This window comes from Mixophyes fleayi, chromosome 7, assembly GCF_038048845.1.
Source record: "Mixophyes fleayi isolate aMixFle1 chromosome 7, aMixFle1.hap1, whole genome shotgun sequence".
NCBI lineage: Eukaryota > Metazoa > Chordata > Amphibia > Anura > Limnodynastidae > Mixophyes > Mixophyes fleayi.
Window position 1 is genome coordinate 53,295,492 of NC_134408.1, and position 25,898 is coordinate 53,321,389.

General features: G+C 40.1%; 1 protein-coding gene across 3 annotated transcripts; it reads right to left on the reverse strand.

Moving 5' to 3' along the window:
- Positions 1-858: 858 nt before the first annotated feature.
- PMM2 (phosphomannomutase 2) lies at positions 859-25,885 on the reverse strand. Of its 3 annotated transcripts, none has more exons than XM_075179831.1 (8): positions 25,731-25,884; positions 24,979-25,090; positions 24,705-24,781; positions 20,988-21,079; positions 19,749-19,848; positions 14,518-14,593; positions 8,421-8,536; positions 859-3,455 (listed from the first exon to the last, which is right to left on the reverse strand). In XM_075179831.1, the coding sequence occupies exons 1-8, from the start codon at positions 25,782-25,784 to the stop codon at positions 3,351-3,353; spliced, it is 732 nt and encodes a 243-aa protein (XP_075035932.1). In that variant the 5' UTR covers positions 25,785-25,884; the 3' UTR covers positions 859-3,350. The 3 variants fall into 3 exon arrangements, with proteins under 3 accessions (XP_075035932.1, XP_075035933.1, XP_075035934.1); XM_075179832.1 differs by having other exon boundaries at positions 24,979-25,086; positions 25,731-25,857; XM_075179833.1 differs by lacking the exon at positions 859-3,455 and adding an exon at positions 12,850-12,941 and having other exon boundaries at positions 8,448-8,536; positions 25,731-25,885.
- Positions 25,886-25,898: the final 13 nt, after the last annotated feature.

Genomic DNA, 25,898 nt, shown 5'->3' on the forward strand with positions numbered 1-25,898 from the left:
TTTTAAATGTCAGGCAGTTATGTGATGTAGCATGCACATTTCAAACCCCTGCACAAAAAGCTATTGGCACCAAGGAGTGGAAGACATCTGGAGGTAAATGTATTAAGTAGCGATTCTAGCAAATGCCAAATATCAGCGATTTGCTAGAATCGCAACTTAATACATCTACCCCTGGTATTTTATTTTTATGCCATATTCCCCAGCTTAAGTTGTAGCCCCTGCAAAGTGATGGATAAACAATTTCCTTTTTCTTTATAAGGAAGAACTACCGGTACAGTATTTCTGGAAAAATTACCATTAGGGCATACATGCCTACTCTCCCAGAATTCCCGGGAGGCATCCGAATTTCGGGGAGTCCTCGCGGACTCCCGGAAGAGTAGACAGAGCTCCCGCATTTGTTGAAATTCACGGCATTGAATGGAGGGGGCAGGGCTTAATCTCGTTATTAAGGTCCGCATCTCCATTCAATTCAATGCTATGAATTTCAGCCGCAAATTGAGCTGCGGGAAAAAAAGTCAGCAGAGATTTTCTGTCAAATTCCACAGCCGCGTTTTCTAATTGAATCTCCCCCTTTTTAGAATGTTATTTTAGAAATCCATAGTTTTGTGAATGTGGTATAATTTTTAATTGTCACAGACATAAATTGGCAATATTAACAAGAAAAAAGTCACTACCAGCCTTTGAGACTTGGAGTTGTACTTTTATGTCACTTTATAGTATGGTGGTTACATACTGAATTAATCTGGCAAACTAAGTGAGGTGGCAAAGACTGTACAAATGTAACACAGTATTTGCCATATTAGATAATTCCTATATCCAAAGTGTGTCACTATACAGACAGACAAAAACAATGTAGTATATATTCATTAACGACTGTTAAATTTATTTGAAACCGCATTAAATTACAATAGTGGTAAACAGGTGAAATGATCATAAAACTTACATCTGCAGAGTGGACAAACATGTAGAAATGTGATTTTATTACACATCCCTATGGGTTTCTTTTTCTATTTACAAACATAGCTATTTGAAGTGGAAATATTACTTTGATTTTTATCCCACTTGCTTCTCCTCTAAAAACACAGACGACTGCCATTTCATTAAACAAATTCATCAGACAAGCCGAGCACAGCACTGCACTGTTCTGATAAAACTATTCAGTGATAACCTGGTGCCAATGCCAACAGCCCCACACAACTGTGTGGTGCAGGAAAGTGACTTGTACACAGATGACACGCACAGTCATTTCTTTTTTAGGTCAGGGATGCTTTGGAGCCCTTATGAAGACAGACAAGTCACCATTAATGTAAAACATGTGCACAATATAGTACATCCATTTAGGACTGCTTTGCTGCCGATATTCATTATTGAGGACTCTCTAACCCTTTAAAGCCATGCTGTATCATTTACAAATATGTCAAACCATGACAAAGTTTAAGTATAGGTATATTTAAGAAACTGCCGGTTTTAAAAAAAGTGGTAATGATGCCTATAGCAACCAATCAGATTCTAGCTTTCATTTAGTGCATTCTATAAAATGACAGCTAGAATCTGATTGGTTGTTATATGCAACATCTCCACTTTTTCAAACCAACGGTTTAGTAAATATACCACTAAGACTTTGACATAGGTTTACGGACAACAATGTGTATGTGGAAAATCAATACCCACTCCGTTTAAAATTGGCAATAAAATTCTTAATCTCAGTTAATTTTCCATACATATATGTGAATATTGTTGATGGCACTTTTACATAAAGGAACTTTAATTTTGGTTCCTTCAAAGCGGCGCTAAGACCACTTTAAGTCTGAACTATCATAATTATGGCCATGACTAGGAGTTTTGCTATCTATCATTCGGTACATCCAAAACATTAGAAACGAGAGTTGCCAGATAGTGAATGCATAGTAAAAACTGCATCCAAACAAATGTGTAATCATGCTTGACGATAGACTGCAAACGCAACAATGTAGGATGTGTATTCCATAAATGGCTGATCTGACAGCCATGTTTGACAACAATTATACTTATTAATTTGCATAATTATTGAAAAAATAAATTGTATGCACACTTTGATCCAATTGAAAAAAGATGTAACTTTAGGCATTGAAAACAAACAATTTGTAAGAGAAACAAACTACTGTAAGGGTACATTATCTGCCAAACTTGTTTTAATCAGCACACTATGTATGAGTAATGAAAAACCATATATGGGTATTACTAAACAATAGTAGGTTAGGAACTGGAAAACTGGAGCAATAGCTCATCTTGAGCTATTTAAGTTGTTTTTGGCTAGTTTTGGACCTGTGCCTGGCTCTTCTGGTCAAGGATAGCAATAACTCAAGAAAACCCATATTTCATTGCTCTTAACTAAATTTCTCCTTGAGCTACTGTGCCTAGAGTTTGTGTAAGGCAACCAGTATATTCTGATATAATGGCATGGAGGAATCTGCCTCATGCACCCTGAACATGTCACATCAGAAGAAGCAAACTTCTTCAAACTAGCCAACATAAAATCCCCGTCTTTGAGATAAATGGGGAAGGGGGTGGGGGGGGGGGGGAAGAGAACTTGACCTTGGTAACTAATGTTTGCTTCCTACTGCAAATGTATTTGCTGGATTGAAATCAGCATGATTTAAAATAATAAAATGTTGATAGTGAACAATTCAGTAAATCCAAATGTTCAGGACTAAGTGCACAAAGAAAATAGCACTAATTCATCTATGACCATTTTCATATGATCCTGGCATATTTCTACTGCAATTTTGTTTGTAGACAAAAGCATCAACATTCAGACATCTATTTTTTTTTTTTTTTTAAATAAAAAAAACCTGCCTTCCAGCATTGAACAAACCTGGATCTCTCACAAAGATGTAAATTTGTTCTGTAATAATGAATCCCTTCTCTTTCATATAAAAGCTGCATTGATTGTTAAAGTTTAATAAAGCTGCTTCTTCCCTTGAGCACCTACCCTTCATTTTTGTAGTATAGCACAGCCAAAAGCTGGTGTGGGCAGGAAACGCAAAGCTCTATGCTATAGGAATCTTATTGCCCATGGTGTCCCCCATAAGCTGTGTGCAGTGTTGGCTTTTGCCGATACTCTAGTAAAGAAAGGGAAAAGCCCTGGTAAAATTGTTGCAGTGGGCAATTCCCAATAAGAGGAAGGAGCAGCTTGGTTAAACTTTTTTGTGTTTAATAAGGAATGCAGCTTTATTTAATATTGTCCACTAAAACCATAAAGAGCTCATTCCCATGTTAGATAATCAATAATTAGAATACCACAGGCTGTATAACACAACACCCTTCCTGTACGAAAAAGTCTTCTGCAAAATCCGTTCAAATACAAGTGTTTACTGGAAAAATAGCTCCGTACAGATTTTCTGTGTGTCCTGAGGAGATGTCACAGAATAACCAATTGTTCTCGGGTCCGTGTAGATTTCATAGTCATTTCCACCCTGTGAACAAAGCCAGAGATAGATGTTGTTAAGTGCTCGGAGAATTATTGACTGGCGCTTTCTGTTTCAGTACTGCTATAATTCTGTTATTCCCCACCACTCCCCTCCTGGTACAAGTATTGCACAACAGACTTATGATCATGATGCCATGTTTTGAAGCACTTAGCAATCCCTTTTTTCCACTTTAATAATAATGAAATCATATAAGCAGAATAGGAGAATATGGTGTATTTAAGACACGAAGGAACAAAAAATAATTTACAGATCTTATGTCCCTTGCTGCCTCAAATATGAGTGCATAGGTAATTTGAATTTCTTTTTCACTTGTACTTTGAAATAAAAATGTTGGTGGGGCATAGCGTAACAGGAGTGGTGTCTGCATCTTATGACCACTCAGACCGTAGAAGGTGTGCAAGTTTCAGGTTTGGGGTATATTTAACAAAAAAAGGGAGGAGTCATAAGACTGGAAGGGGCTCCATGAAATCTGGTTAGAACACATATGCCAAAATATAAGTGATAGTGCAAATGATAAATCATAGCTTTTTTTGCCCAGTTTTAAACACCATTATAGATGGGGTCTGGTGGGTTGCTTAAGATGTGTGATGGAAGTAGAAAATACTTAACCTTTACTTCAGACTAATAATTTCCAGTGCTTCTAAAATTTCATTAACCTCACCAAGAACACCACCAAAACAAAACCTACAATCTTAAATGTAATGAAGGGATAAACTACAGCATATTATAAAGCCCAAGGATGTAATCAGAGGTTCAATAAATCCAATATGAAGAGATTAACTCGCATGGATATATACTGTATTTGTCACGCAATATTTTGATCCTATAAATGAGCTCTAAAAGAAATAGAACATGCAAGAACCCCAGAACTCATATAATCAAATAGTTTAAAGCATAATAAGAGATCTGAAACCCTAAAACAGAAAAAGAACAAATACTAGACTCATAGGAGTAAATTTGTCCGAGTATTAATGAGCGTCAAGCCACGTAAGTACTGTAAAAATGTTGGTGATCTTTCCACAAAATGTATAAAAATTTACAAAGTCAATTAGACATGTTTAAGGACCATACAAAAGTTTTTTTTTTTTTATGATTCACAACATAAAATTCTCTTGATGTCCCTTTTTTTTGTGTGTCTAACTCCCACTTTCGTTCATTAGAGGTGTATATCATGTTGTTGCTTTGTGAACACACTTGTTTTTCTCAGGGGTTTATACTGTAATGTTAAATTATGTGTTACTGGTAGATCCAGTTCTCATCAATGGTTGGAAGTGTCCCAATCACTTGGCTGATGATGTGACAACACACAGCATCAGCCAAGTAACTGGGCCACTTCCCATCTACTTTCCTCATTTCAGAAGGTTGGCTCTGAAGCTAGAGCTGGCAACCACCATATCTCCAGGTCTAGGGCAGGCAATATCAGCAGTGTTATATGTATTTTAAAAAATAACACACGTACTGGTGCACCAGTTCGGCTGGGTACCCAATTACAGCACCTGCTCAAAAACAAAAATGTGCTGTGAAGCTGGAGTTATTCATATGACGTTAAAGGAAACACCCTTAAATATACAGGTGTGCCGAAAACAAATAAAAAGGAGTTCTCCAGTCTTTTTGAAATCCATCTCGTTATACACTTTCACCCATAAGGGCCTGACAAAGGTAGGAACATTTATGATTTGGAAATGGCTAACTAGACTGTTTTAACTTGATTGAAACATGAGGACTAAAGAATTCATCATTTAGCGATCTGCATCCTTGCATAATTTTAACACATTTCTCATGTACCTGAATAAAGACTTATTTGGCAATTTCTTTTATTTACATAGAAATATATATCTGTATACTGGTCTTGTTCCATAGGCAAAGAAATAAAAGTACACTTTTTTCTTTGTGTACAGATGAATTCAACACATTTCCTCCATATACTGGAAACATTTTCATGTTATTTGTACAAAGATGAAAGTTCAAATTAGGCACTAAATTATTCTGGCCAAATAATGAGGATATGCATCTGTTTATAGCAAGAGCTGCAAGCTGGAGCCTCACATGTCTGGAATTTATTGTTTATTTGAAAACAGAACATAAAAAGTCAGTGTGTTACTCTTATTCAGCAATGGTGTGCTGCTTCTCCTGCAAGTAGTCATTACATAAAACTAGAGATGCTCACTGAGCCCCGTGAAGTGGATCTGGATCTGGATCAGCTTCGTGTTTTGGTTTTGGCAAAACCACCCTCATGCGTTTTTGTTCCTACATTATTATTAACCTCAATAACACCAAGTTCAAGTCATTTGCAGTCAACTTTGACCACCTCACAGGTCACAATACGATTTTCAAACACTTTCGCACAAAGACTGCAGCGACCTGGCTGGATGCTAAGCGACAGAGCAATGACACAAACACACTGCAGTTCCTAGCACATATAGGACACATTAGCACACAGCAGTGTTGGATCTTAAAAAGGAATTCAAAACTCGCGAGATCTGACGACGTCACAGTGACGTTTCCCCTCGTTTTCAATTTCAAGGGCGCGTGACAATACCGAGCCGGCTTGGCACTCGGATCCCCTAAGTTCGGGTGTGTTCGGTTCTCGAGGAACCGAGCCTGAGCATCTCTTCATAAAACACCGATTTTAAAATTGCATCAATGGTATCGGGCTGCCAGGTGCTTTTCCTGGTCGTCTGGGCAGTGGAATATACCAACAGGTAGCATGGTCATGTGGTGCTAGTTATATGCAAGCCCCTGACACAGTAGTTGGGAGTCATCTTCCCAGGGCAGCTGGTGAATTAGAAAATCTGTGCAAAAACCTATAACATAAGCTAGAAAAAAAAAAATATAAGCTGGAACAATTTCCAGGGGGAATGGAACAAGTTTTATGTAAAGCTCTGACCAGTAGAGTTTAATTTTTAAAATAAATACATTTAAGGACCACTGAACCCTAAAATGTACATTTTGGAGATATGAATGATGAAGGTAAAATTCATTGTTTAGAGTTAACATGACTTTCCCCTGTAGCTCTGTTAATAAGTAAAGCACATACAGCTGAATCCTGCTGGGAGCTGATGCAAGTCACAAAGTGAAGACATCAGTGTTTTGAGGTGCTGTGACATTACTTGTCCTACTTGAGCATGACTCAACCAATCCACACAATGCATTTTTGCAGATCAAGCTTGCAAATGTTTAGCTAGCGAAACACATCCCTCTAACATTTGATATATATTAATATGTACTGGTTTTATTTGGTGTTTTAGTTAGTAGGAACAGTAAATTCGCCAAAAGCTAGTTTTAAAAATAAATAAATAACATGACACTCATTTCAAATAGTAGCTGCCAAAGCACAAACAATTAAATAAAGAAACTGCAGCTTTCAGGACTTGTGCAGAGGTGACTGAACTATACATTCTTTTTCTGGCTCGGTAGCTGTGAATCTCTCCTATATCAAGACTTCATAGTCAGAGCAACGCACTTCCCCTGTTATATGGGCATGATTTGCACAGATAATGTTATGGTTAGAAATGCATACAGAACATTGAAACACAATGTAGAAGTCTATAAAGGGTAAATATATCAAACCTCCTCAAAAGGAAGAGTGGATATATTGCTCGTAGCAACCAGATTCTTACTAGCATTGTCTAGAACATATTAGGTAAATGCTATCTGGAATCAGATTGGTTGCTATTGGCAACCCCTTCACTTTTCTTTTTAGAAGGTTTGATAAATCTACCCCACTAAGAGGTTATTGGCGAGATATACTAAAAAAGAATTCCATACAAACAAAACGTTTACCCTCAGGATGACCCTTGTCCTTGGCTCATAATCATGAATCGCCACATCACAAAATCAGAAATGTTTGCTAAAAGGTCTAAATGCAGTAGTACGTATAGCTGTTACACCTCTCAATTATTTAATATACATGTCAATTTGAAATTGCCAAAAGGCTTAAAATATTAGCATTGCCTTACTTTTTGTGTCTCTGTATAGAATACCCAATGACTGGGGACATTTTTAGTTCTATTTGCATAGCTGACTGGATTTCACAATAAGCCAAAAAGAAATCATAAGTTTATGCATCATCCACTTTCCGGGGCACAAAATTGTGTTCCACTTACAATCACACAGTGGTCACTCAAACTCTACTCGTCAGATACAAGTCTGACCCTCTCCTGTCCTGGCCTCATCACAATTCAAAAATAAGAAATCTAGCACTTCTGGAACAATTTACTTGATAAAACTAAAATGTGTATTTAATTTACACTTTAAAACGAGTGTGGTTGCAGCTTACCACAATTTAAAGCCAGGGTTTTCTGTAGGAAAAAGTTAGGCGTTTAAGCCATTGTAACAATGGCAGAGAGCATATTGAAGATGGGAAAACAGAAAGCAGCAGTATAAATCAATAAGGTTGGATATTTTAATATACACATTGTAATGAAAACCTAGTAGATAAACATTAAGTAAAACATATGGGCATAGAATACTCTGTGCATGAAATATATTTTTTAGACAAGCCTATTGGATAATGTAAATTCTGTAACACCCTCTGCTGGTTATTATCAATTAATTTCTGCTATATCAGCAGAGACTCAGTTTGATTTAGGCCCCGCCCCCTTTCTAATTTCTAAGGCTGCTGACGGCTGCACAGTATGTGCAGGTCTGTTCAGCATTGGCAGTGTGCTCTGCTCTGATTGTGTTTAAAACACAACCAGAGCAGCCGGGCAACACACTGTCAATGCTGAACGGACCTGCACAGTGTGCAGCCGTCAGCAGCAACATACATGCATATTAAACTGTACCTATTCAGTGTAGTGCAGACTTCACCAGAACTATTGGTGCTGCTTTACTTTTAGATTATTGTATAGGATATGAGTGAAAAAGGGAGAGGAGATAATGTGAGGAAAAAGTCAGGCTGGTAGGAAGCTACATGGAGTACAACAGAACACTACCCCGAATACTCACTGGCATAGTTTTATCACCAAAGAAGTAGATTTTGGAGAATTCATCCTTTTCAATAATTCTCAGGCAGTAAGTCTTGTCCCAGCCATTGGGGAACACATCAAAGCTGATCTGGCCACCTGTTGATAGGAAAAAATGGTTCTCTTAAGATTTGCAAAATATTATGTTTACCACCTCTACAGAATCCGCCATACCCCTAGAATAAGTACATCAGTTGCCATCTATTGATAAGTCAGCTATCACTGCAGTCGTTAAATATGGCCATTTATATTTACTCAACATTAAAGTACAAAAAAACAAAACAAAAAAACCCCCACCCACTACAAAAGCTGGTACAGTGCAAAAACATTAGTGTTGCTTACTAAGCTACAAATTCGACCAATACTGGGCAGCGAAAGGGTTAAGAGTACTACATGCCACAACTTAACATTGAAATTCTAAATTCTCTAAACAACTAAAATACAGTGTAAACTTGAATTAGTATTGATCAATGTTCAATAAAAAAAAAAAAATACAAATGTCAGTACTTATCAAGTAGCACCTTGCATGGTTTTTTTTTTGTTTTTTTTTGTAAAGTATTGTTTATTGAGTTTTGAAACAAAGGAAGGCAAAAACAAACAAAAAAATAACCCATGCTTAACAATTAGTAACGGGTAGTCCATCTAACTTCCTAAACAAGCTACATGTGGTCATGAAGGAAGTCATCAGGATATATGTTCGTGCCCATCAGACGTGACAGAAGATGCCAATATAGCCATCAGGAGATGCATGCTGAAACCAGGGTAAAAAAGAAGATAAATATTTCAAAGGAAAGCTAGCAGTGGCAGGCATACCAGGAGTCCATCAGTGGAGATCAATGAGAATTACAGTATAGGAGAGTGACTAGGACAGTGATGGCTAACCTGTGACACTCCAGGTGTTGTGAAACTACAAGCCCCAGCATGCTTTGCCAGTAGATAACTAGCTGATAGCTGGCAAAGAATGCTGGGGCTTGTAGTTTCACAACACCTGGAGTGTCACAGGTTAGCCATCACTGGACTAGGATAAAGATCATCAGCGCGTGGTCTATATCGTGAAGTATACCATCAGGACCATATCTTGTGGTACTTGGGTTGTACACATTTCTACTGGTATACATATACCATTCATGGTTCATCGTATCATTCATCAAAAAACTCTCCATTTGTGAAACTCTGGCCCATCAGCAGCAGCCATGTACAGGCTATAATAACTTTCACTAGAGTTGCAAGAATAAAAATTTAATTATGGAGAGATTTATTCAAATTATATTCCAGGGAGGTACCAAAAAGTCACACCTTAGGGACAAGGGGAAGAACACCAATTACCATGTCACAGATACAACCCCACACAGCAGTTCAGAAAGCATACATCACTCAACATTCCTATAACAAGTGCCAAAAAATACAGTCCAGCACCCCACATTTCGGGCAGTCAGACTAGCCTGCCCCCAATTCTGACCAAAGAGAGCGGGTGAGGTACACTCTATGTAACAGGTATACATGAAATCGTTGGAACAGAATAAATGATGTGCCATCTCTAACACACTTAAAGATATTCCTCATCGGTGAGTGGGCCTAAATCAGCCTCCCATTTGGATTGGAGAGCCAGTAAGCCATAAGGTGTATAATGGGCAGCACAGTGGTTTAGTGGTTAGCACTTCTGCCTCACACCACTGGGGTCATGAGTTTGATTTGGCCCAATGTAAACACCACAAACTTAAGCAAAATAATATCCTTTGTTAATTTATGTAGTTCATGGAGTGCACCATTATGCCAGACTGGAGTGTCATCGCCTGTGAAACAATAGGGGCAATACTTTTATCCGACTTGCCCATCAGAAGCACCTGAAGTGGAGAAGCAAGAGACCCCGTCTGCTCACTGAGGAATTTCACCAGAGCACTATTGCTAGAGGCCACCAACCAGTCATTCAAGTGAGATCTGCAAAGGGCGCTTAATTTAATCCTGGCTTGTTTGTCTCCCCCAAAAAAAGATAAGACAAATGTGTTAAAGAACCGAAATTCTTGTTTGGGGATAATGTATGGGAGATTGTTGTAACACAAAGATATTTATGTTGCGCAATCATCTTATAAAGGTTTATTTTATCTGACATACTGAGATGGAGCCTCTTCGACGAGTGGGGCTTGAGCTTAATATAGTCAGTGATCGGGTCATATGTTTAAAAAGTCCGCAGGGACAGAAGATAACCAAATTCTCAGGTACATAAAGTGCAGCACCCATTGGAGAGAGTGAAGGGGAGTTAACAAAATAAGGAGGACACCATGGACCAGGAAGATACTGGACTAATCCCATTTGATCTTTAGACCCAAGAAGCAGCCAAAGTTAACTACTGCTTCTAAAAGGTTGGTTAATGAAAGTTCTGCATCTGACAAAAATAACAGCATGTCATTGGCGTAGATGGCAATAGAATCTGTGGTCTCTCAAGCGGGGAGATTACAAATGCAGAATTGGCGCTAATCAAGCAGGCTAGTGGTTCTGTAACCAACACAAATAGCGCAGGGGACAATGGGCATTCCTGTCTGGTGCCCCTTCCCAGACCAAACAGGGCAGATGTGTAAACGTTAACGCACACCCTCCCGCAGAGGCCAAGTGTAAGCGCTAAATCGACAAAATAAAGTTAGTCAACTGGGTCTACGTTTGGGAGGAACTGAAGCGGTTTGGCCTTGGTCCTAAGTCAAAGGCTTTGGACAGCGTCAAGAGACACCACCATTAAACCCCGACTCAACCTCAAGGGCCATCTGTAAGTGCATAAACTGGCGGCGCAGGTTTGTAGTGTTGGACTTGCCTGGCATGAATCCTGTCTGGTCTGGGTGCATGATCTGGCTAATGACAGAATTAAGTCAGGTTGCAAGCATCTTGGCCAGTAGCAAGATAGGGTGGTAAGAGGCAGAACGGAGAGGATTTCTTCCAGGCCTTAGGTAGGACAATAGTCAAGGCCTCAAACATGGAGGGGGGCAGAGTGCCCGAGTCCAGCAATCATATGAAATTGTCCAAAAGTTGAAAAAAAAAAGATGAAAAAGTTCCTAACTTTTTTTTGTATAACACGACAGGGATACCGTCCACGTCTTGCGGTTGGGAAAGGAGGTAATCGTCAAATCAAATTCCTCTACTTTAAGGGTGGCATTAAGAAAATCAGCCACATTGCATGATAGTCTGGGGAGCAGGATATTGTCTAGGTAAGCAGAAAGTTGGGAATCCGTAAACTAAACCTTGGATCCATACAGGTTGTGGCAATACCGGTGCCAGTAAACTGCTTAATGTTTCAAAATAGCCGAGAACGATCTACTAACCATTTCGTTCCAGGTCAAGCAACCCATATAACTGTCACAAAGTACTGAGAATTCTTAGAGAATTAGAGCTGGCGCTTGGACTTGTCAAATAGGAGATCTCACCACTTCCACTGCATGTGGAGCCATCAAATTCTATCGTACTGCGAGGAAATGTAGGAGCGTTCCAAGTCTCTGCAGACCTTTTCTTATTCAGCTTTTGGATGCCGATTAAAATGTTTACATTTCTGATACTCTTTAAAATGAGCGTACCCTGAAGCAAGGCCTTAAAGGCACCCATAGAAGCGCTTGGTTATGCACATGAACATTAATGCCAAAGTATCCTCCCACATACATAGTAGGTCTGTACCGGCAGCATTAGCAGTAGCCAAGCTGGGTTCAGTTTCCAGAAATGTATACCCTTATCTTCCGCAACATCAGCCCGAAGCAAAATCGGAGAGTGATCAGAGATTCCACTTGCGAAGTACTCAATATCAGATAAGAGGCTTACCAGCAGAGGAGACATGAGAATTAGGTCTATACGAGAAAGTGAGTTGTAGGAGGCAAGAGAATTGTTGAGAGCTGGGGTGCTTAAGTCTACAGACATCCACAAGAATAGTCTCCTCAATGAGTCTTGTGAACATAGTGGGCGGAAAGGGAACTGGACTGCGGTCTCTCCACCTGTCAAGGTGAGAATCCAGTACATTATTAAAGTTGCCCATACAGATGACAGGTGTGTCAGCTGAGAGGGCTATAAAGATTGCTGCTTTTTTTAAGTACTTCAGAATTATAAGAGGGCAGGATGTAAACAGCAAGAATTATAATTGGGGAGGACTCAAGTACTGCCCATAGAGACACAAATGTTCCGTAAGATTAAAGTTGCAAGTGTTCTAGTGTGAAGCATAGTTGTTTCCTAATTATGAGGGAGACACCTCTAGATTTCGGGGAGTGTGTGGAGTGAAAGACTGACCCCACCCAAAGATGTTTAAGAGCAAACACCAGACAGGTTATGTCAGGCGAGTAATTCTTGAGTTGAGAAAGCACTAGGGAGTGCTTGACCTTGTCGTTAAGGCTTCTAACATTCCAGGTAACCAAACGAAGCCCCCCTACCACAACAGGATTACTTACTGCCATAATGAATCAGGGTAGAACTGGAGATATCAGGAGAAAACGGGAGAGTGAAGGACCTCTGATGGAATAGGGGACCCCTGGAGCCTGCCCTGCACGCAACCAAAAGAAAGATCACAACATTTGTAATATGCACGAACAGGCAACACATATATTAAAAATGAATATGTACCATGGGAAACAAGGAAAAACACGTAAGTAGGAAGATCACCAACTAAAACTAACCCATGCTAAAATACCTGCCATCGTAACATTATAGGTAATAAAATGCAGACTTGCATAGCAAAATAGGCATAGTGAAAAATACTTACAACCCACTCCGTATACACAGCATAATGGTTAATAGCTAGAGTATAGCTGAATCCCCAAACTAAAGAAAGCCTACCCCAAACCAGTACAAATTAGTTGCAGGAACCACAAAACACGTTATAAGGGAGAAAAGAGGTAAGATAGGAGGGCAAACAAACTAAGCTATTGTTAGCTGAAACTCTCCCGACTATAATTCCTATACCATTGCTGCTACAACAGTCAAGAAACTAAAACGGTTCTTGTTCCAGACAGCAAACATAGATATACAAAGAACAGCCATTCATGAACTTGACCTCTCTCCGGCAGACTCCTGTCAAGCCATTCCATCACGTCACATGGAGAAATAAAGAAGTGATGGCTGCTATCCGCGGTCACCCAGAGTCTAGTCGGAAACAGCATGGAATATGGTAGCTGTAGGTCATGTAACCTCCTTTTAACTTGTGTAAAAAGGGACCTGCATTTTTGGACCTGCTCTCCAACTTAGACATTTTTTGCTTACATTGACTGAACTGAGCAGCCAGATCTTAAGATGACCTTAAATAGGAGCAGTGGAGCCCTCCAGGGAAGATATACAGTGTTTTGTTTCCCCCACTCCCTCACAGATTTTCTGAAGAATCAGGGAGAGGTCGGCCTCCACCTCCCCTATTTTATCAGTAACTTTCGTTTCGGAGGCAGCGGTAGCCAAAAGTACCTGCTGTAAAGACAGGATCTCTTCTTCAACCAGCTGATCCGCGTCTGTCGTAGATTTTGAGGGCTGGGAGCATAAAGGCCCTTCCTGAATAGTAGCAGAGGTGGACTGAGTTTACCACTCTAGTTTGGTCGAGGCAGCTATGGCTTGGCTTTCCCATAATGCGGAGGAAGATGTACAGCAATTTTTGAGGCAGCTCCATCTACCACAGCCCAGCTGCTGTGTTTTGGGTACGTGTTTCCCCACAAACAACATCAATAAGAAAAGAAAAATCCACTGTATAAAAATAAGTGTGTCCGGTGCCAAGGCCTGCGCTGTTCAGTACCTTGTTAACAGCAGCAGTCAGATGACTTGTGCAGAAGAAGGGGTTGCCCTGGCAAGGAGTAGGAGACACAGAGGCTCAGGTGTAAGCCGCACTCCAGTCCACACCACGTGACTGCCGGGGATCTGACTCAGCTAACAGGGTAAGCAAAGCCTCAGCAGGAAGGAAATATGGTCACAGGTAGGAGTGTCGTCTAGGATCCTACTTTTCCAGCAGCAACAGGTAAGGATGGGTATGTCCGATATTGACAGGAGAGAAAGGAAACCACGTCCTACTTCAAACTACTCCAAGCCACGCCCCAAGTGCCTTGTATGTTTAACGCTCAAATACAAATACTGCTATACTTTACCTATTGAAAATGTGAGACCCTTTCCTTCAAATTTCTTCCGTAACTCTGCAACAAACTTGTCTCTAAAATGTTCCTTCTATAATAAAGAAACAAACAAAAAATATTTTTATAAACATCAGTGATTTGAGATATCTCAGCACTTCCTATAATTTCAGGTGTTAACCGCTTATCAGGAATTTTAAAATGACAATCTGGATGTTATATCTGTCTAGAAACTTTGGTCAAACAGTTACAATAGGTACTATGAGCATTTTATTAGGGTTCTTTGTGGTAGCCATAACATTTCAGGAGCTTAGCACCAACAGAAATCCCCATGACAATCAACATTACTAGTGCAAACACTCTGTTTTAACTAAATATGGACTTTCTTCATATCACAGTAAATTGTTCAAATGTGACACAGGAGCAACATTATTTTACACAATCACAAATAAAATAAGTTTCAGATTTGTATGCAGTCACACATGTTAACACAAGCCATATCCTCTCTCTAGGGCTATGCCCTAACTATGCTACCTTTCCATACCTTTTTAAGATAACATCTGCCAAATCAATGAGACATTTGTTGCAAAGGTTTGCAAAAAAAATTACAAGAGTAAAAATACATTTAGCCTTAACATTTATTTACAGGAAATAGAACCTGTTATCTGGAATCTTGGTAAACAGCAAGTTCCAAAAACCAGGAAGAAAAACAAAATAAATAGAGGAAATTATTGCTGCTGTTTCGCGATCGTATCACACACAATCGCCAAGTGTCAGCTACTATTAGCAAGACTGCTAACAATTTAATGAGAGGAGGAATGTCTGGGCAGTGTGGGGAAAATGGGATTGTTGTACTCACGATAAATCCTTTTCCCCGATTCGATCTGGAGTACACTGCTACCATGATATTGTAGTGCTGATTGAGGGAGTTGGCACTTAATTAGTTAACTTGTTACTTGTGACCTGCTGACAGACCCTTCTCCCCTCTGCAACCCCCCTGTAGCTCCTCAATGTATTTCTAAAGCCCCAAGGAAGGGGAGAAAAACAACCAAGGATCAAACAACAGAAGAGAAGAAAGGAGGGTTTGCAATACCCAATGAAGAAAAGTCCTTATGTCTGGCATGTCCGCCAATCTGAAAATAGACTGTTAAGGTCAACACCTGGACCTTCAAGGAACCCAACCAGAGGCCCATTTCAAGACCATGCTGTAGAAAAGCCATAACACGAGGAAGATTAAAAGCTGCAGTATGGCGATCTCTACTCTCACACCAACGAATATAGGTTTGCCAAATCCTGTGGTAGATACAAGCAGAAACAGGTTTCCTAGCCTGCAAAAGAGTGTTCACCATCTTGGAAGAGAACCCTTTTGACCTCCAGAGGGTGGCCTCAACAGCCATGCCGTTAAAGCCATTTGAGGAAGGTTCTGGTGTTGAAACGGTCCCTGAAGAAGGTCGTCGCGTAGAGGTAACCGAAACCCCTGACCGACCGTCATGGACAGAATGTCTGCGAACCAGACCCTGCGCAGCTATCCGGGCGCCACTAGTATTACTGGCAGACCTCCCTGCCTGACCCTCTTGAGAACGCGTGGAAGAACAGAGATTGGGGGAAATAAGTATCCCAACCTGATCTCCCAGCGCATTGTCATGACATCTATATCCACCGCCAGGGGGTCCCTGGCCCTTGAGCAGAACCTGGGAACCTGACGGTTGTGTCTCAACGCCATTAGGTCCAGATCCGGAAGACCCCACCTGCGAACAAGCATTTGGACCTCCGGATGGAGAGACCATTCTCCTGGCAAAACTTTGTGTCGACTTAGGAAGTCTGCTTCCCAGTTCAGCAGGCTTGGGATGAATACTGCCGTGAGCGAGGGAACGAATAGTTCCGCCCATTTCAGTATCTGAGTAGCCCCCTGCATTGCCTTGACACTTTTAGTTCCCCCGTTTGTTGACGTATGCCTCTGCTGTGGCATTGTCGGATTGGAGGCGATCTGGAAATCCTTGAAGAAAAGCCTGAGCCCCCCTCAGTGCCATTAACATAACCTTCAACTCCAGAATGTTTATTGGAAGTGCAGCTTCTGCTTGTGACCAGAGAGCCCTGGAGGCGAATATGAAGGGTCACCGCCCCCCAGCCCTGAAGACTGGCGTCCGTCGTGACAATTTCTCAGGACACTGGAGCAAATGACCTGTCGGCAATCAAATGGTCCCGAATTCTCCACCAGTGTAGGGACGACCGGGTCTCCTGAGACAGAAGGACTGGCTGGGAGTCCAATCTGAGGTGAGACCCTGTCCACTCTGATAGAAGATCCCACTGAAACCGTCTGGAGTGGAATCTTCCGTAAGGAATAGTCTCAAATGTCGAGACCATCTTCCCTAGGAGCATCATGCATAGGAGCATGGAGGGACTGCGTTGGGAACCGGGTCGTCAAGATCTGAAGGGATCGGGCTTTGTCCTCAGGAAGGAACACCTTCTGTTCTCTGGTGTCCATGATGAGACCCAAGAATGTCATCCTTTGGCAAGGGATTAGCTGGGACTTGTTTAGATTTAAGATCCACCTGTGAGACTCTAACACCCTGATGGCGAGATCCAGATGTTGACTCGAGTGATGAGCGGATGCCGCCTTGAAGAGAAGATCGTCCAGATAGAGCACTATTCTGGACCCCTGGAACGAAAACGACTGGCAATCACCAGCATGACCTTTGTGAAAACTCTTGGCGCTGACGAGAGACCAAATGGGAGCGCCCTGAACTGATAGTGGGAGGCTCCTATCGTGAAACGGAGTAGGGACTGATGTCCCTACCATATTGGAACGTGCTAGTAGGCATCATGAATATCTATGGACGCAAGGAATTCTTCCGGTTCCAGGCCATTAATTACAGACCGAAAAGATTCCATGCGAGAGTTTTCCACCCGCAGGTGTAAATTTAGGGACTTTAGATTGAGAATTGGGCGGAAGGAACCATCCGGTTTTGAGACCAAGAATAGGTTTGAGTAGAATCCCTGGCGTCTCTGCACTTTCGAAACTGCACAGATGACCCCTGCGAAAAGAAGAGAAGCGACGCAATCTAACATTGCTAGGTGGGAAAGAACCGACGCGGGGCCTGACCCACTAGCCTGATCATATAGCCCGTTGTCATAATCCCATGAATCCATTGATCTGGGGAGGGCCTTATCCACTGTTCCCTGAATAACAACAGACACCCCCCCACTGCCGCAGCTGTGATGAGAGGAGGATGCGAGTCAGGCTGCAGGTTTATCCTTGCTGAGGAAGAGGAAGAAGACCTTCCTTTTTCTGAAGCCCTACTTGTCTGACCTCTATTAGACAAGTTCTCTCAGAAGAGCTGGCGAAAGGAACTAAACCTGAGTACCCGAGACCTTGGTATATTTACTGGAAGAATGTGCTTTTCCTCCCCGTCGCCAGCTTGAGGCCAAACAGTATGGATCACGAATATGAAAGGGCCTCAAGGGAACGCTTTAACTCTGCATCGGCTTCCCAGGATCTAAGCCAAAGGGTTCAACTTGCTGCCACCCCTGAGCCAGACGCGGAAGACATTGAGGCTGCATTTTGAGCCGCCTCATATAAATAGACTCAGGTGCAGCGCCAGTGGGAGAAGGTCAGAATCCTGAAGTGCTGCCGCGAGCTGGTCAGCGCAGGACTCCATGGTGCTGGCAACCCATGCAGAGGATAACATAGTTCTAAAAAAAAGCTCCTGTAGCTACATAGATGGATTTGAAAAATCCTCCCACTTTTCTGTCAGTAGCGTCCTGAAGGGAAGCTGAGCCCGGGACTGGCAAAGTGGTGTGAAGCGCCAGGCATGCTACCGGGGTGTCAACCCTTGGTACTTGTTCCCAACGGTTAACATAATCCACCCGCAGAGGGTACAATGCCATGAATCTTTTAATCCTTGCGGTCCGGTTGAGACCAACCTGCCTCCGCAATTTCCCTTAACTCAGAAGAGGGGGGAAAACAGACTGTCTTTTTTTTTTTTTTTTAAAAAGACCCTGATCTGCAGCGGTAGGCTATAACTGCTAAGACCAGATCCTCAATGCCTTGATTTCTGTGAAAATCCTCAACATCCGTCACCTGGTGACCGTCCATCTCGTAAGGAATTTCTCCATCCTCCTCAGATGATATTTCTGAATCTGATACTAAAAGAAGAGGATGATTGGTTCTCTTACGTTTGGTTCTAGACTGATTTCGGACAGTCTACAAACCTGTTCAGTCTATCAATTCCTCTAACCAAAGAGGAGGACCAAGCGCGCTCCCCTATGGGGGCCCTCTGGGAAACAATAGAGTATGAAGGGTCAGCGGTTGCTAGGTCTGTCCCGTCATAAACCTGTGGTTGGAGTACCGCTGAAACTGTAGCCCCCCCTGTCTATCTAATCTCTGAGTATCAGTCAAAAGATGTATCTTGGAATATGTTGTATGATATTGTATTGTGTCCCAGCCAACTGTGAGATGCAGCGATTTTCTCTAGAATATGCTGCTATCCAACTATGAATATCAAATATGAATACTGTATTGGTAAAAATTATATATATATATATATATATATATATATATATATATATAGTTGTACTTAGCCTTCCCAGACTAGTATAGGTCTGCAGCTTCATTCCTCTGCTTCAGCCGTCTCTCTCTTAGCCCTAATGTGCGCCACTTCCATAATTTAAGTGCACCATCGGGTCTGCTGCTGTACATCGATAGCAGATTTAGTTATTTACCTAAACCCCCCCTTCTGAGGGAGCAACTTGGTAGTGGCTAAAGGATGGCGGCCGCCATCGCTCCAAATCGCAGCACTCTATACCCGCAGGTAGGTCATTAGGTACCAAAAAGTGTGCCTGTCGGCTCTCACCATCATACACAGCCTGCTGCTTCTCAATCATGCAGATTCTAATCGCACAATAGGCAGGCTGCGATTTATCTTTGTAAAAACAAGAAAGAGAAAATAAAATAAACCTTACTACACTATGCCAGCAGTAATGAAGTAAGCCCAACTCCTTGGGCACTTAATCTACACTGAGGAGCTACAGGGGGGTTGCAGAGGGGAGGGGTCTGTCAGCAGGTCACAAGTAACAAGTTAACTAGTTAAGTGCCAACTCCCTCACTTCCCACTACACCCCCATGGTAGCAGTGTCCCCCCAGAAGGATGAAAGAGAAATGGAGTATGTTACAAATGTAATTTATTATATTCATAAGAAAAAATCCCAAGCTTTAAAACAAAAAAGTACATACAGAATGTTCCACCTACTTTATCTAGTTCATAGAACTCAATACGCTCCTCTTGATTGCAGTTTCTTCCTATAGGGGAGACATTAAGCATCCCATTTCGGAATTCAACAAATGTTCCCCTGAAATTTCAAAACAGAAAGAATTTCTATTAGTTAATATCTGGTTACTAACGACTAAAAAAAACAGAAACACACGAAGTATTTATAGTAAAGTGGACATGTCAGCTACAGACTAAATAGACATAATAATAAGACAGGATAAATCTTGTTACATTTATGCTCTGTTAGGAGCTATATATTTTGCTTATTATTCACCTCAAAGAAAAGTATTTATATTGTGTAATTTACATTGCTCTCAGTATATGTTATATAGAACTGACTATGTTGGGTGAGAAACATGGCAAATCAAAGATAGTAGGGAGTATATTTACCAAACTGTGGGTTTGAAGAAGTGGAGATGTTGCCTATAGCAAGCAATCAGATTTTAGCTTTCCTTTATTTAGCGCATTCTACAAAATGACAGCTAGAATTTGATTGGTTGCTATAGGCAAAATCTCCACTTTTTCAAAAGTGTAGTTTAGTAAATATACCCACAGGACTTACACTAGTCAGTTTATATTACCCAATCATCACTTTCAAAAACACAAATACATTACTCATGGCATTTTAAGATTTTGTTTTGAGTTTTATTTTGCATTTGCAGAAATTTAGCTTAAAAAGAACTGAGTTCAATTACATGCGTAACTGCACAGGCACACATACATTCAATGCAGCACATATACACAATTCTGTAGTATTTTTTTGGAATTGTGCTATGTATACCACCAAACATAGATTATCATTTTGCCGAGATTTGGGCAATATCCAAACTAAATCTATGGGAGAGCAAATTTTATTCTGAACATCAACATTTTATGATCTTTAAAATAGTCATAAAAAAAGAAAAAGAAACCCCAAAAGACAAGTTTTCTAACAAACACTTACAAAACCAGAAATTCATTCTGACATTTTATTGACCATGCCACTTTTCGGAAGTGTTGCTCTAGCAGTACAAATTTGTTACAATTTTATGAATGAAGCTTTCTAATAAATATCATCGCTTTCATCAGCAATTTTCTCTAATCACACATGTAAATTTGATCATCTGTATGACTGCAGGCAAGTTTGGTATTGGAAAGAGGTACAACCATATATTTACAAATGACATTCTAGTGTGATGAGATAAAAGCATTACAAAGTTTTTTTTAAAATTTACAAACCTTTTCTTTGGTAGTTTAAGTTTGGCAATGTACACCAGACAGTAGTTGATTAGTTCTTGTAATATATCCTCTCCCAAGTACGCATGGATGCTCTGTAGAAATTACATATCTGTTTGATTAATTATTTGAGAAAAAGAAAAAAAAAGTCATATTGTTCTGAGTTTAACTCATACTTGCCGACTTCTGGCAAGGTCTGTCCGGGAGAGGGGCGTGTCTAGAGGGCGGAAGGCAGCGGGAAGCGGCCAAATGCGTCATTTTGGCCCCGCCCCCGTGAGAAATATGCAGTTTTGTAGCGGGGTCAAAATGATGCGATTCACGGCGAATCGCGTCATTTTAGCCCCGCAATTGCGGGATCCGGGAGACTTGCCAGCTCTCCCAGGAGTCCGTGAGACCGACTCGAATTTCGGGAGTCTCCCGGACATTCCGGGAGAGTTGGCAAGAATGGTTTAACTGTATTTGTTATGTTCCATTTTTTTTTACTATTCTGAATTGGTCATTGGGGCTTACAGATTTATAGGGAGTATACATTGCATGTACATAAAAAAATAATCACAGCCATTTTTTAAAAGGGACATTCTGTGTGCTGAGTACACAGACATTATTCCCACATTCAGGACTCTTAGGGCTAGATTTACTAAGCTGCGGGTTTGAAAAAGTGGGGATGTTGCCTATAGCAACCAATCAGATTCTAGCTGTCATTTTGTAGAATGTACTAAATAAATGAAAGCTAGAATCTGATTGGTTGTTATAGGCAACATCACCACTTTTTCAAACCCGCAGCTTAGTAAATCTAGCCCTTAGACTTTACACTGCAATCACTATTTCTTACAGTCAAAGGAATTTAATGTGACAAATTAAATGTAGATAAATGCTTAAAGGGGTCCAATTTCATGTAGATTCATTATGTAATTATATATTTGTCTTCTCTCTATTTCCCTGTCTCACTCGTACTATTATTGTACTGCTCTACAATTACATCATAGAGCAGTACAATAGTAGGAGTGCGACAGGGAAATCAATTACATTGCTTTGCCATAGTGTTGCCCTGCTGTTGTTTATTGCATTGCTGGTTACATTGCCACTGTCATACCTCCCTGGTCACCATCCCGATTTCTACACTTCCTAACCCTAGACACAATCATGGCATCTGCACCCTCCTGGACTTCGCCCAAATAGGTCTCTGCACCATCTGGACCCTCCAGGACTGTGTATCACCTAGGCTCCTGCACCATCATGGGACTATCTAATTCTCTTTACATCATGGCCTCAGTATCTTGCAGACCTCTGCACCATAGAGAACCCCACAATGCCTATTATTCCCATTTTCTTCCTATTGTCTCTTATTAACCCTCCCTTCAGAATGTAAGCTCTCAAGGGCAGGGTGCTCTACCCTATGTCTCATGTCTGTCCATTCTCCTTCCTCCTATTTTTTCTTATGATGAACTGCTTTTGTATATCATGTGACTTGTTCAATTAACTGCATTCATGCAGTTGTCATTCTGTTTATCTGTACCCATTGTTTTACCTGTATGTATGTATGTAATTTTGGAGTATGTTCTAACCCCCTAAGTATGGTTTATATATGAGGTTCCTTACGGTACCTTATAAATAAAAAGTAATGATAATTTAAAAAACAAAAAATCCTTTCTGTGGTTGATGGGGGGGGGGTGAGGGGACACCCACATCAAACTAGACCCCCACCAAAAGGCAGACACTGTATTCCATGGTGGACAACCCAAATTTAATATGAACTACACTTGTGTAATAATTAGATACACTTTCTTTGTAAATTATTTTCTATAATATTTACTGTTAATATTGTAAAAAAAACAACAATCTGATTTCTCTGCACAATAATCGAAAGGAAAGGGGAGTTATCCGCACAGAGTTGGGATATGCCTCATCTAGATATCAAAATCATTATCATAGTGAGGGGGTGCTCTTTCCATTATAAAACATGAAGAACAAAAGGAGAAAAGAGAAAGAAATGGATTACTAGAGCACTCCTAATCCGGTCTAAATAATTGAGAATATCTCTCACATTCAAGATTAATACTTGTACTAATAGTGGTATAATAGGAACATATCAGATGATCCAATGTTAGAATTTTTATTTGTATTTTTATAGGGCAAATGCCTTTATTGATAGTAATTAGTTAAAAACATATCTCTATTGAGATTAAGATATCCTTATAATAGAAAGTGAAATAAAAGAGAAAAGCAAACGTGCAAAAGCAAGTGCAAAAAATGTATAAAAATAAAACCACGGACAGTGGAGCTAGGAAGGTAGCAGGGGTATAATATTATTTGTATGATCCAAATATCATCATCCTCAATATATATGTGGGATGAGAAATAGGGATGAACGGGATCAGAATAGGTAAATATTTTGTAGACTGTCTTAACAAAATATCGGTAGAGGGTCAGTATCAAAAAGATCCACACATTGACCCAAAAGGGAAGAAAAAAAAAAAGAGTAGAAACAATAGTGAGCAAGATAATTCACATAAATGGTCTGCCTATTATCTATGTATAGATATTTGTGGATCCTAATTGATAGTGGATTTTAGTGTGATGTTATATCGGTCTATAGTCTTTTAGATAGACAGATAATTAAATTGAATTAAGTCCATGTATTACCCTCTGATATTGTGACTAAAAAGTCTTAGAGATCCCATTGCTGGTCAAAAATATAATTATCAAATCATAAATAAGATTATTAGATCTGAATTGAATCAGATTAATCCCAAATGTATGGATCAAAACAGATCAGCACAATATTTCTATGTGGGCTGTTTAAAATTCAGGATCAGAAGTCCTTCAGTTCGTATAATTATTAGTATAATTATTAGCTGATCAGAGATCAGAGAATGGAAACCCCGCTATGCCTGGGTATAGTCAGACACATAAGTGCCTGACTAGATAATATTTTTGACCAGCAATGGGATCTCTAAGACTTTTTAGTCACAATATCAGAGGGTAATACATGGACTTAATTCAATTTAATTATCTGTCTATCTAAAAGACTATAGACAGATATAACATCACACTAAAATCCACTTTCAATTAGGATCCACAAATATCTATACATAGATAATAGGCAGACCATTTATGTGAATTATCTTGCTCACTATTGTTTCTGCTCTTTTTTTCTTCCCTTTTGGGTCAATGTGTGGATCTTTTTAATACTGACCCTCTACCGATATTTTGTTAAGACCGTCTACAAAATATTTACCTATTCTGATCCCGTTCATCCCTATTTCTCATCCCACATATATATTGAGGATGATGAGATTTGGATCATACAAATAATAATATACCCCTGCTACCTTCCTAGCTCCACTGTCCGTGGTTTTATTTTTATACATTTTTTGCACTTGCTTTTGCACGTTTGCTTTTCTCTTTTATTTCACTTTCTATTATAAGGATATCTTAATCTCAATAGAGATATGTTTTTAACTAATTACTATAAATAAAGGCATTTGCCCTATAAAAATACAAATAAAAATTCTAACATTGGATCATCTGATATGTTCCTATTATACCACTATTAGTACAAGTATTAATCTTGAATGTGAGAGATATTCTCAATTATTTAGACCGGATTAGGAGTGCTCTAGTAATCCATTTCTTTCTCTTTTCTCCTTTTGTTCTTCTCTGCACAATAACCTTTGATTCCTGTACTCTACATGATAGACAACGACTGTTGAAACTGACCTGCTTGCACAGAAACTGTCCATCTTTGTACGCTACAAGGCCATTTTCAGCAAACACATAGTCAAACTTTTCAACCACTGAAATAAACAAACATTTACTGAATAAAGAATTAAATACAGAGACACAAAACAGCTATTTTTGTATTGGTTAAACAAATCACAAAATATGTCAAACTGCATTAACAGAGTCGAAACATATTTAGTGTACAAATTTAGAACTTTGGCCAATGTGTTCTATTGCATTTTCCATGCAAATATTTTATTTTTCCGCTTACCATCTTCTCCCAGCTGTTCTTTGATTTTGTCAAAATCTGAACCTCCAACAACTCCGACTTTTACTTTCTTTCTCAAATTCTGCAGAAATTCTGCCATGTCGCTCGTGACTTTCTGAAAGTAATTAAAACATTACTTAACTTAAATGAACATTAAAATAATTTAGTTCAGTTTACTTTCCCTTAAACTTGTACTAACCTTCATTGGCATGCCAGCTCTTTAGAGATTACCAGTGGGAAACCTTAACCCACTCCTGGCAGACCAGTATAAATATCCATGCAAGTTTGTAGTCCTCCTGCCTGCAGTGGGCTAAAGCATTACTTCAAGTCCAATCTACACTACCAGCTATATGTCATAGTCAAAACCTTGTGTTATGTGTAGATAAATAAGAGAATGTCCATTACAGTATATTCTAAAACTTCTATGATGTATATATTATGCAGTTTTCAGGACATATCTTTCCAAGTACACGCGGATGAATGGAGGGATAGACCAGTTAAAGATATTAATCAAACATATATTACAATGTCAGGAAAATTGCTAATACTATTAGCCGCAATGTGTGTAACAGGTAAAATGCAGCACAGAGAACGAGAGACAATACATGACCTCTAATCAGAAGTAGGCTGTGTCTCTCAAGCTGTGGAACAACAAATCACAGCATACCTTGCTAACAGTGTATGCTAGGGAATTTAAGATAGACAATAGTTGGAGATCCACAAGATGCTATATCTATGCTGGAGTATACAGGTACCTGCCTGGCAGCTGTCAATGTGCCGTCCACATCGAATAAACACAGGGCCGCCATTACTGCAGCCACCGAACGTCGTTCCTTCCTGATGAATGAAGTGTAACTTCAGCTCCTGTCAACGGGCCACATCACAACTTCCTGGTCACATGATCACTGCTACGTGACGGGCTG

What these genes read in the sequence shown, in the direction of transcription:
- PMM2 (XM_075179831.1), bottom strand. Translation starts at nt 25,784, where the DNA reads ATGGCGGCCCTGTGTTTATTCGATGTGGACGGCACATTGACAGCTGCC. An exon ending in GACAGTTTCTGTGCAAGCAG is followed by an intron (nt 21,080 to 24,704) that starts GTCAGTTTCAAC and finishes TAATTTCTACAG; the next exon opens with AGCATCCATGCGTACTTGGG. An exon ending in GGGTCTCACATTTTCAATAG is followed by an intron (nt 8,537 to 14,517) that starts GTAAAGTATAGC and finishes TCCTATCAACAG; the next exon opens with GTGGCCAGATCAGCTTTGAT.